Genomic DNA, 13,343 nt, shown 5'->3' with positions numbered 1-13,343 from the left:
CTTATCCATTTTAATAGCAAAAAAAGGAAGGCAAATTATTATTTGAATGGCTTAATCATTTACATTGAGAGAGGGGAATGTTCAATGAGATCTAGTGCATCAGTCACTGAAGGTAAGAGCACAGGTGCAGCAGGCAGTAAAGAAGGCAAACTGCATGTTGCAAGAGGATTTGAGTACAGGAACAAGGACGTTTTTCTGTAATTATACAAGCCATTGTGAAGACCACACCTGGAATATTGGTCTCCTTGTCTGAGAAGGGGTTTTCTTGCTCTAGAGGGACTGCCGCAAAGGTTTATCAAATTGATTCCTGGGATGGCAGCCTGACCTCTGAGGAGAGATTGAGTCAGCTAGGATTTTATTCACTCGAGTTTAAAAGAATGAAGAAGGATCGCATAGAAGCCTACATAATTCTAACAGGACTAAGACCGGTTAGAAGCAGGAAGGATGTTCCCAATGGTGAAACGGTCCAGAATCAAGCATTATAGCTTGAGGATAAGTTGTAAACCTTTTAGGACTTAGCTGAGGAGAAATTTCTTCACCCAGAGAATGGTGAGGAATTCACTACAGCAGAAAGTGGTTGAAACCAAAACCTGATATGTTTTCAAGAAGGAAGAATACCAGCTCTTGTGGCTAAAGGGATTAAGGGACATAGGAAGATATGGGATTAAGGTATTGAACTCAATGATCAGCCATGATTATATTGAATACGAATAGCCTACCCTTGCTCCTATCCTATGTGCTTATATCTTTCTATTGTGGTGTGTACTAAGACGTTGTAGAATTGTAGAGCACAGCACAGCACAGAACAGAAAACGCCCTTCGGCCCATCAAGTCTGAGCCAGCCAAAAGCAGTCACCTAACTATTCTAATCCCATTTTCCAGCACTTGGCCCATAGCCATGTATGCCTGGGCATCACAAGACCACATCTAAGTACTTCTTAAATGTTATATGGGCTTCTCCGCTGCACCCATATAAAGAGTGAGCTCCAGGCTCCCACAACCCTCTGTGTGAAATTATTTTCACATCTTCTCAAAACCAGTGCCCCTTACCTTAAATATATGAACCCTGGTCATTGATTCCTCTATCAAGGAGAAAGATTACTTCCTGTCTATCCTGTCGATGTCTCTCATAATTTTATACATCTCCGGTCTTCTCTTTGCTGAGTTTCCTCTGCTGCAAGGATCGCAATCATAGTTTATAACTAGAACACTCCAGCTCAGGCAATATCCTGGTAAACCACTTCTACACCCTCATCAGCACATCAATCATGTCCCTTCTACAATGTGGATTCCAGACTAAACACAATACTCTGTGTACCCTAACTAGCTTGTTATATAGTTCAGCATAACCTTCCTGCTCTTAAACTCTATGTATCAGCTAATTAAAAATGAAAAAATTTCACAGAGGCTAGTATTCCATCGCCAAGTCACTCTTTATTTACACATGGAAAGTCCTTGACACTGATCTAGCTTTCTCAGAGTCAGCTCTCGGAATGAACAGAACTCCAACATTCTTGTTTATATCTGTCAGCCAGGGGTCTCTGATTGGGCCAGATTAACAGCCAAAATCAGGAAACTCATATTCTTTGAGGTCCACTTGGCTGACCTCATTACAATCACTACAAAAGACAAGTATCCCATATGCCTTTATGTGGTTCATATAATACTGAAGAGCTCAATCAACTTTTATTACAGCCCCTGGTAACTACATATAAACATGACAGTCACAGGCATTTGTGTGTCTGATGTGTAAGCTGTGCCAATTTACTGAGCATGTTTCCCTCAGCATGTCATTCTGCAAGAGGACAGAGCTCAGTCAGGTAGAGATTGAGAGCTTCATACCATTAAGTCATACGTCATGATACAGTAATGACATCAAGAGCATGCACTTCAAAGGAATGTTGCATATCTACTGTGAGATATAACACAATGCCTTTTACCCTGCCACACCCAACAGCGCAGTTTGCAATCCTTTCAGGAAACCTGTTGGATGAGAGTGTGTGCCAATGATGGCAGGTCAATGTGCCAATGATGGGCTTCCATCTCATCTCATTGCAAGAACTTCTTCAACATAGTGGGCCAATCCCCAACATTTTCAGTATCCTTTCCTCTTCAGTAAGGCACTGTGACTTCTCCTCCATCTCCTACCTCCACTCCTCTTGCTCTTTCTTCCCCGTTTCTTCCTATTCCATCACCTTCTCTTCCTATCAATGCCTCCTCTTTCACTTTCTCCACCTCCTCTTCCTCCACCTTCGAGCTCTCCACCTTATTCCTTCCCCTTGCACCTCCATTAATCTCTAGGATCCCAAATTCTGCATTGTCTCTCACAATGCAAGTGAAATCTTATAGTATCGCACAAATATTGGTTGCACAAAATTCTAAGACATCTTATTTGCCGTTTTCCAAATAATTTTGTTAAAATATTGAGCATTCAACTTGTAATGTGTTGGCAAGCATGGTGCCAAGGGATCTGAATGATGTGCATGATTGAAATGACTGAAACAGTCTAAATTATGCTGTTACTGGCACTTCAGGAGAATTTATATTTGCTTCAATGTCAATTGAATAGAAAATTCTAGTATGGGCTAACCAACTGACTGATAACCAACTCTTCTCAACGGTTTTTCTACCAGATATAAAGCTAAATAGCATTTACAAGAGTGAAGCTAGTCATTCAGCTCAAATATACCAGTGTACGTATCTAATAGAAATTTCCCAGTGCAGTTCATCTCTTGATTTCTTTCTTTTCCTTAAACACATCTATGTAATTCACCTCATTTACTTAATGATGGCAGATTCTACATTTTCACCACTTTGAGTAAAAATGTCTCTCCTGAATTCTGTAATGGAATCATTGGTGACTATTAAATATCTCTAACCTCTGTGTTTGGAGACCCCAGCAATGGAAGCTTTTTCTCTGCATCAACCCTAACAAATCTTCTCATAATCTTAAAAGTCACGAATAGGTCACCTCACCAACCTGTTTCATTTTTCCTGATAGTTACAACCTCTGAGTTTTAGTCTCATCCTTTTAAGTCTTTATTGTGTTGTATAAGGCAGCTAGCCTGAAAGGGTTAATGTAGAAATTTTTTGAACAGCTCAGCTGACTTGTGTGTCAAGTTTAGAGTGGTGCTGGAAAAGCACAGCAGGTTGGGCAGCATCTGAGGAGCAGAAAAATCGACGTTTCAGGCAAAAGCCCTTCATCAGGAATGAGGCTGGGACCGGAACAAAGGGCTAGCCATGGGTATCTGCATGGACCCCAGCTATGCCTGTCTCTTTGTTGGCTATGTAGAACGGTCCATCTTCCGTAGTTACACCAGCACCGCTCCCTACCTCTTCCTCCGCTACATTGATGACTGCATCGACACCAACTCGTGCTCCCATGAGGAGGTTGAACAGTTCATCAACTTCACCGACAATTTCCACCCCAACCTTAAATTCACCTGGACCATCTCTGACACCTCCCTCCCCTTCCTGGACCTCTCCATTTCCATCAATGACCGATTCAACACTGACATTTTTTACAAACTCACTGACTCCCACAGCTACCTGGATTACACCTCTTCCCACCCTACCTCCTGCAAAAATGCCATCCCGTATTCCCAATTCCTCCGCCTCCGCCGTATCTGCTCCCAGGAGGACCAGTTCCATCACAGAACACACCAGATGGCCATAATTTCCCCTCCCACATGGTTGAAGATGCTCTCCAATGCATCTCATCCACGTCCCGTACCTCCGCCCTCAAACCCCATCCCTCCAACCGCAACAAGGACAGAACCCCCTTGTTCCTCACCTTCCACCCAACCAACCTCCGCATAAACCGCATCATCCACCAACATTTCTGCCACTTACAAACAGACCCCACTACCAGGGATATATTTCCCTCCCCACCCCTATCCACTTTCCGCAAAGACCGTTCCCTCTGTGACTACCTGGTGATCCATGCCCTCTAACAACCCACCGTCCCCTCCTGCACCTTGTCCTACCAGCACAGGAATTGCAAAACCTGTGCCCATACCTCCTCCCTCACCTCAGTCCAAGGCCCCAAAGGAGGCTTCCACATCCATCAGAGTTTCACCTGCAAATCCACATATATCATTTATTGTATCCGTTGCTCCCCGATGCAGTCTCCTCTACATTGGGGAGACTGGACGCCTTCTCGCAGAAGGCTTTAGGGAACATCTCCAGGCACCCACACCAATCAACCCCACCGCCCAGTGGCTGAACATTTCAACTCCCCCTCCCACTCTGCTGAGGACATGCAGGTCCTGGGCCTCCTCCACCACCACTCCCTCACCACCTGAAGACTGGAGGAAGAACGCCTCATCTTCCGCCTCGGAACACTTCAACCCCAGGGCATCAATGTGGACTTCAACAGTTTCCTCATTTCCCCTCCCCCCACCTCACCCCAGTTCCAAACTGCCAGCTCAGCACCATCCTTATGACCTGTCCTACTTGCCAGTCTTCCTTCCCACCTATACGCTCCACCCTCCTCTCTGACCTATCACCTTTATCCCCACTCCATCCACCTATTGCAGTCTTAGCTACCTTCTCCCCAGCTCCATCCTCCTCCCATTTATCTCTCCACCCCAGAGGCTGTCTGCCTCATTCTTGATGAAGGGCTTTTGCCCGAAATGTCAATTTTTCTGCTCGTCGGATGCTGCCTGAACCGTTGTGCTTTTCCAGCACCACTCTAATCTTGAATTAGACTCTGTTGCCTGTAATCCCCAGGATATGGAAGATTGTTCTTATCAGACATGCAGTACTGCTCATCTTGTAATAGAGTTACCTCGTCTTATTCAACTGTAACCTGCTATCCTATTAACAATATAGTAAATCTTTCTTGTTACTCCAGTACTGAGACTTGCATGTGGTCTTGGTCACTCTTCTAAAGTAAGCCTTAGAGAAGAACCGATGTCAGGTCTGCTCCATCATTGATGATGGATGATCTTTGAGCTTAATGCTCCTTTCCAGCACAGATTCCATTGCCATTGATGCTAACTAAGCTTCCACAGCCCTGTGGGGTGAAGAATTCTGAAAATTCGGCGAAAGTGAGGACTGCAGATGCTGGAACCGCACACCGCCCAAATTCTAAGAATTCCCCAACCTTTAAGTGAAGAAATTCTCTGCTGTATTCAATCACCTGCCCCTGGTTTAAAACTCAACAGCAATGGGGAACACCCTCTCTACATCCACCTTTACACACTTGTAAGTCTCAATTAAGTCACCTCTTATTCTATAAGATGTAGGTGTAAAAATAGGCCATTTAGCAAGATCATGTAAAAATCATATTACCAAAATTTGAAGGTGCCAATGTTGAACTGGAGTGAACAAGGTTAGAAGTCACACAACACCAAGTTATAGACAAACTGGTTTATTTGAAATCACAACTTTCGGAGCACTGCTGCTTCCATCCCAAATATATTAAAGAAGCCCCCCCCCCCCCCGCCAAGGACATGCCCTGTGTATACACAGGATCTGTTCAGACGAGGAGGATTCCGACAGACACTGAAATATGCTGGAAGAGGCCCTCATAAGAATGGGACGCAGTGCTCAACTCATCAATCACAAGTTCCAACGTACCACGAAAAATCACAATGACCTTCTCAGGAAACAGACACAGACATGACGGATAGAGTACCCTTCATCATCCAGTCCTTCCCTGGAGTGGAGAAACTATGCAATGTTCTTCACAGCCTTCAACATGTCCTTGCTGATGACGAACATCTCACCAGGATCATCCTTGTGCCACCACTTCTCACCTTCAAATAGCTGCCAAATCCTAAACAGACCTTTGCAGCAAACTACCCAGCCTTCAGGACAATATCAACCACAGCACGACACAACCCTGCCACAGCAACGTCTGTAAGACATAGAACACAGAACATAGAAGAATACAGCGCAGTACAGGCCCTTTGGCCCTCGATGTTGCGCTGATCCAAGCCCACCGAACCTACACTAGCCCACTATCCTCCATATGCCTATCCAATGCCCGTTTAAATGCCCATAAAGAGGGAGAGTCCACCACTGCTACTGGCAGGGCATTCCATGAACTCACGACTCGCTGAGTAAAGAATCTACCCCTAACATCTGCCCTATACCTACCACCCCTTAATTTAAAGCTATGCCCCCTCGTAATAGCTGACTCCATACGTGGAAAAAGGTTCTCATGGTCAACCCTATCTAAAGCCCTAATCATCTTGTACACCTCTATCAAGTCACCCCTAAACCTCCTTTTCTCCAATGAAAACATCCCCAAGTGCCTCAGCCTTTCCTCGTACGATCTTCCTACCATACCAGGCAACATCCTGGTAGACCTCCTCTGCACCCGTTCCAGTACCTCCACATCCTTCCTATAGTATGGCGACCAAAACTGCACACAATACTCCAGATGCGGCCGCACCAGAGTCTTATACAACTGCAATATGACCTCCGGACTCTGGAACTCAATTCCTCTACCAATAAAAGCCAGTACGCCAAATGCCTTCTTCACCGCACTATTTACCTGGGTGGCAACTTTCAAAGATCTGTGTACATGGACACCAAGATCCCTCTGCTCATCCACACTACCAAGTATCCGACCATTAGCCCAGCACCCCATCTTTTTGTTACTCTTACCAAAGTGAATCACCTCACACTTAGCTACATTGAACTCCATTTGCCACCTTTCTGCCCAGCTCTGCAGCTTATCTATATCCCGCTGTAACCTGCCACATCCTTCCTCACTGTCAACAACTCCACCGACGTTCGTATCATCCGCAAACTTGCTCACCCAACCTTCTAGCCCCTCCTCCAGGTCATTTATAAAAATAACAAACAGCAATGGTCCCAAAACCGATCCTTGCAGAACACCGCTAGTAACTGCACTCCAAGATGAACCTTTACCATCAACTACTACCCTCTGTCTTCTTCCAGCCAGCCAATTCCTAATCCAAACCTCCAACTCACCCTCAATGCCATACCTCCGTATTTTTTGCAGTAGCCTACCATGGGGGACCTTATCAAACACCTTACTAAAATCCATATACACCACATCTACTGCTTTCCCCTCGTCCACCTCCTTAGTCACCTTAGTCAGATCATCAACATGGATGCTACCATCACACGTGGGAACACCACCCACCACGTACATGGCAAATACTCCTTAGCTTGCCAATGTTATCTATCTCATATACTGCAGGCAAGGATGTCCTGAGGCATGGTATATTGGCAAGACCATGCAAACGCTACAATAGCGGATAAATGGATACTGAGCAATAATCATAAAATTATTACAATGCGAAAGCAGGCTATTTGGCCCATCAAACCCACACCGACTCTCTGAAGGGTATCCCATACTAACCCTTCCCACTCCCTATCTCTGTAGCCCTGCTTTTCCCATGGCTAATCCAGCTAGCCTACACGTGTCTGGACGCTATGGGCAATTCAGCACAGGTCAGTTAACCTAACACACACATCTTTGCACTAAGAGAGGAAACCGGGGCACGCGGAGAAAACCCATGCAGACATTGGGAGAATATGCAAACTCCACACAGATAGTCACCTGAGGTTGGAATCAAATCCAGGTCCCTGGCATTGTGAGGCAGAAGTGCTAACCACTGAGCCACTGTGTTGCCCACTTGCCAAACAGGAATGTTCCCTCCCATCAAAGAACATATCAGCGATCAAGGACATTCAGCCTCTGATCTTCAGCTAAGTGTCCTCCAAGGCAGCTTTCCAGATAGAAAACAACCCACAGAATTGCCAAGTAGAAATCGATAGACAAGTTCTGTCCCCACGAAGACATCCTCACCTGTGATCTTGGGTTCATTGTCACACCACAGGTATCCCCACCATACTGTTCTGTATTTGTAAAATCTTCCTTACTGTTGTCTTTTAACACCATCACCTTGATAAGATGTTATGATCTCGCTACCTTAATTAGTTTGTACAATTTTGGATTACTTGTTACTTTGGTTAGACCCTCAGAATGTGACTCTTATACCCAGCATGTCATTCCAGCCATTTGGTTTGTTTCCAGCACCAACATATTTTTAAATTTTTGTAAATATCTCTCTGTCTTAATTAATCAGAACATAGGTCATCCCTTCACTTGTTAAATATTTATTAACACTTTACTCACACCATCTGACACTTTTGATCACCTTCAGAGACTTACTATTCAGCCTGTCAATATTCCACTCTCACCATTTTGTACGATCTTTTGATCTCTCTGCCCCTAAATTCCGTGCCTGTGTTTTTTTTAAAATCACTTCACCTGACGAAGGAGCAGTGTTCGAAAAGCTTGTGATTTCAAATAAACCAGTTGGACTATAACCTGGTGTCATGTGACTTCTGACCTCATATTGCCAAAACAGGGCTTCAGGCTGCCTAGTATAGCGCTTCCAATCTCTCAAACCATCTATATATAATGAAGCTAAAGCCACTTCTCTCCTTTCTCAACATTGAAGTACAAAATATAAAATCAACTTAATTATAATTGTTTTCAGTACTTGCTAATTGCTTACTGTGTGTGAATGCTAACTTTTAGTGACTCCTAACATGCATACTTAGGCCTCCTGGGCCACCTGCATTTCCCAACCAATCATCTTTTAAGAAATATTCTGCCACTCTCTCTGGTGTTCTCTGCTAAAGTGAATAACTTCACATGTATTCTCATTATGGCTTGGATTTTCTGATGACCAGATCATCGCTTCTGTAGCGGTAGTGGGAGTTGTACAAAGGGTATTGTGGAATCCCAGGCCTAGCAAATCTTGTCAGGTAATTGAAGATTCCATTAGGCAATTCCCCAAAAGCCTGGCACCCTCTGAAAGTACCCATGTAAATTGGAGAATTTAGTTGCAGTTAAGTTAATAGCTGCCTAGGAAATCTTAGACATATAAAAATCTAATCTAACTCCTGAGTGACTACTAAACTGACCCCCCCCCCCCACCCACCCTCACCCCACAACCTACCACACACACTGAGGGGTAGGGGCAAGTCTACCTCTGGCCAATTAAGCTTGTCCACTGAAGGGCCGCATGCCACTGGTCCTGGGGCCCATCATTCAATAATACAATGCTTCATTGAACAACTGGAAAGCATATATAATGAGGGCACTGAAAGGGACCCTGAAATCCTCTCTTCCAGACAACTGGTGAAATAACTATCACCTGCAATAAACATTGCCTTTCTTATCAAAGGAGTCCTCTTTCCTCTTCTAAACAGAAGGTACCTTTTCCCGATTGTCATATTTATGTGTACTGGGCCTGAGAGTCTGCTGGTGCTTTAACCTGTGCCTTCTCACGGCAGTTTATCCCTGCCATTAGTGACTTACCATTGCTTTTCACTCATCGAGACAGGTAAAGAGGATACCTCAATGGGGAAGGGAATCAAACCTGTGGTATTGATGTTATTCTGAACAATGTGGTAGTCATGTAAGCAAATGAGCTAACTTGCACCATATGTCATACCTATCTATACTGAAATTAATTTGCTATTCTGCAAGTTTTGTAATGCTTATACTTTGCATGGTTTGTGAGCTCTTTCTGTATTTCTAACAGCTCAAATGGAAATAAATTTTCAGCACCGAAGGCACTCAGTTGGTCCACTGAACTTTTTAATGAGAACATTTTGGACATGCTTTAACATATTAAAATGGGTTTCTTTTCCCGCAGCTGGGTGGGAGGCGACTGGACTCCATGCTCCAGCACCTGTGGAAAAGGCACTCAGTTTCGGAATGTGACTTGTGTCTATCAGCTACAAAATGGCACATATTTCAAGACAAGAAATCTCTACTGTCTTGGTCCAAGGCCATCTACAATACAGGGCTGTGAAGGCCGTGATTGTCTAACCCTGTGGGAAGCCTCAGACTGGTCTAAGGTATGTGCTTCTCAATTTCACGACTGGACAGATGAATTCATATTAGCACTCTGACATGCGAATGATGAATCTTATTTGTCACTGCATAACATCATTGTGTCTGCAAGTAAATGAGTTCTTTGTCAATCCTTAGACGGTCTGCATTCATTGGCGAAGTTTCAAAGATTATACATCAAAACTCACATTCAATTCTTATAACACTGTTTGTGACATTGCAAAGTTAAAGCATAAATCTGTATTTAATTTTGTCATGTTAGCACATTTCTAATATTTCTATAACATTATTGACATATAGGAAAGATATTTCCATATTTTACTCTTTACTGTGCATAGTGTACAATTTCAATCATCTTATTAAGGAGGAAGGTTCACTCAACTGATTATCTATTGAGGAAAGGTTGGACAGGCTAGGCACTGTACTTATTGGAGTTTAGAAGAATGACAGGTAATCTCAATGAGACATTTAACACATCCTGAGGAAACTCTGACAGAGTAAATGCTGTAAGGATGTTTTCCCTTGTGTGAGAAATTGAACTGGGATCACACTTTAGAAGTAATAGGTGTCCCATTTAAAATACAAAAGAGGAGAAATGTCTTTAGAACTGTTCTCAGAGAATGGTAGAAGACTTTGAAGACATTGGTAGATAGTCACAACAAATCTGATGCTGCCATTGAGGGGCCGAATGGCCAACTCCTCCTAGTTGTGATTTTGTAAGCGTGTTTACAGTTCTGGAGGGCTGATTCCCTCGCAACAGCAATCAGTGTAAGCAGAAGTTCAACTTGGGTCTATGAAAGCCAAGTCCACAGAGCTTCTCGAGGAGTTTGATAACTACAATTTGTTACTGTTATCAAATTTAAGGGCATTCCAAAAAATGATTTAAACTCACCTGCTATTTTTAAGTGACGTTGTAGATTTGTTAGTCACCAGTCGTAAAAGAATGGAGAATCAGCGGGCACAGTTTTGTTTTGCAAAGGATGCAAGTATGAGCTGAGAAAAAAAAACAAATGAGTGGGTTTGGAATGCACTGCCTCAAAAGTGTGATGGAGGCAGATTCAATTGAGAGCCAATAATTATTTGTATAGAAAGAATATGCAGGATTCTGGGGAGAAGTTAGGAGTTGGACGCAAAGTCAAAATGTTCAGAGAGCCAGTATAGACGCAAAGGGTTTTGTGCAGCCTAATAATTCTGGAACTCTCTTCCCTCAGATCCTTAGATTCTGATTAAACATTTTATTATTCCTTAGCCTCATGCCAATTGTCCTTCCATGTAATTCGGATTTCCAGCACTTCTTGCCTTTTTCATTTTTGATATTTTGTGAGATACTGGTTCGCCTGAATGAAGGAAAACTGTCCAGTAATAGCCATCCCTTTTTGGGAGTGGCAGTACTAGGTGACTAAGTAAAGAAGTAGGATCTTTGGAGGTCCAAGATAGAGAAATGATGGAAGAATATATTCAGAGAAAAATACATCACAGGGCATTGTTCAATCCTTTGTACCTGGCTCAGCTTTCTAAAAGAGCTAGTGTACACCTGTGTTCCCCATAGCCCTGTCAGTGATTATTTTCCAGTTTCATTTTTGCAAGTTACAGCTGAATCTGCTTCCACTGCACTTTCAGACAGTGTTCAACATTGCAACAGATCACTATGTAAAACAGTAAGTTCTTCTCATCATTGTCTACCTGACATTTCTACGGTTTTTCTGAAATTTGTGTCCTCTAGTTACTGACTGTCCTATCATTGGAAGTTTGTGGAATTGTACAAAGTTCCTAAAGCAGACTCCCCTAAAATACTCTGTCCAAGAAGTTCATTTGGCCTTCAGTGATTTGGGTGTATTAAACACCTATTTTCAGTTGTTAATGTTGTTTTAAAAAATGCCCCCAGTCAGTAAAACCCTTTATGTCATAATTACATTGCTTTTAAGTGATTTTATTTTTGTTAATTCAATCAGGGTAATGCTAGTGCAGCCATGAAAGGTAATAGAAATGACAATTATGATCAATTCCTTTTTTGCTGTAACAATTTGTAATACAGGAACTAGCACTTGACCACATTGTAACATTCAGCAGACAGGCAGTTGCAAGAATTTGCTATATTCGACCCCTCCAAAACATCAGTTGCATAAAATTTTGTGTTGGAACAAGAGCAGAGTTACTTGTATGGTTTTTAGAAGGTTTAGAAATAAATATATAATTATTTTTTAAAATTTAGAAATCATAGAAGAGCAGTTCCTGGTTCAAAATTAGTTGAAGAGGGTAAACAAAGACAAGCAAGCTCTAAGCAGAAATGAACTGTTAAACTATACTGCTGAAAAGTGAACTAAACGACACTTGGTCGATATAGCCGGGGACTCTAGAGTAGTCAAGAATTGTTAGATGACTCTATGCTGTTAGAACTCAAGAAAAAGGCAATTAATTGTTTAAGTTAGCACCTAGAAAAGTACAGAAGTTATGTGTCACTAATAGTTCAGTACTGCTGTAATTGAAGGTGAAGGAAACCCAAAAGCATTATTACTTGGTGCAACTGAGCCAAATTAGAGCTCAGAAAACAAACTCAGTGACAATACTCAAGCAGCATCTAAGGAGCAGGAGAATCGATGTTTCAGGCATAAGCCCTTCATCAAGATTAGGTCAGAGAAAGTGAGGACTGCATATGAAGGACTTATGCCCGAAACATTGATTCTCCTGCTCCTCAGATGCTGCCTGACTTGCTGTGTTTTTCCAGTTCCAAACTGTTGACTCTGATCTGTAGCATCTTCTGTCCTGACTTTCTCCTTAGTGACAATACTGCCTTGCTGAAGCATACTGTTTGTGCAAAGTTGGAGAAATGCTAGCATGCAATTTCCAAGCATCCGGGCAGTATAGTCTCAAGAAAGCAAGATGAAGCACCAGAACATGAACAATCATTGAAACAGTCCATGATGTTTTTTAATGGAATTTGAAGACAGATGTTTTAATGACAATGGGCCCAGCACTGATTCTTGTGGCACACCACTGGTCACAAGCGTCCAATCTGAAAAGCTACCGTCCACCACACCCTCTGTCTTCTACCTTCGATCCGGTCCTGAAGAGTGTTGCTGGACTGCAGGTTCATAGTTCCTTGAAAGTAGAGTCAGAGGTAGATAGGATAGTGAAGAAGGCATTTGATATGCTTTCCTTTATTGGTCAGAGCATTGAGTATAGGAGTTGGAAGGTCATGTTGCAGCTCTACAGGACATTGTAGGATACAGTGTAGGATAGATAGGCTTCAGATTGGTTCCGCAGGTCGGTGCAACATCAAGGGCCGAAGGGCCTGTACTGCGCTGTAATGTTCTATGTTCTATATTCTATTGGTGAGGGCACTTTTGGAATATTGTGTGCAGTTCTGGTCTCCTTCCTATTGAAAGATGTTGTGAAACTTGAAAGGTTTCAGAAAAGATTTACAAGGATGTTGCTAGGGTTGGAAGGTTTGAGCCATAGGGAGAGGCTGAACAGGCTGGGGCTGTTT

The 13,343-nt window shown here is 42.9% G+C and overlaps 1 protein-coding gene across 1 annotated transcript in view; it reads left to right on the top strand.

Moving 5' to 3' along the window:
• The window catches only part of adamts17 (ADAM metallopeptidase with thrombospondin type 1 motif, 17), a 669,321-nt gene that overhangs the window by 561,631 nt on the left and 94,347 nt on the right, over positions 1-13,343 (top strand). The window contains exon 20 of the mRNA XM_072564884.1: positions 9,657-9,861. Coding sequence (XP_072420985.1) covers positions 9,657-9,861 — 205 coding nt within the window. The remainder of the gene's footprint in view (positions 1-9,656; positions 9,862-13,343) is intronic.

Source organism: Chiloscyllium punctatum, chromosome 48 (genome assembly GCF_047496795.1).
Source record: "Chiloscyllium punctatum isolate Juve2018m chromosome 48, sChiPun1.3, whole genome shotgun sequence".
NCBI lineage: Eukaryota > Metazoa > Chordata > Chondrichthyes > Orectolobiformes > Hemiscylliidae > Chiloscyllium > Chiloscyllium punctatum.
The sequence above is the reverse complement of the archived record's forward strand: the minus strand, read 5'-3'. Positions and strand labels throughout refer to the sequence as shown.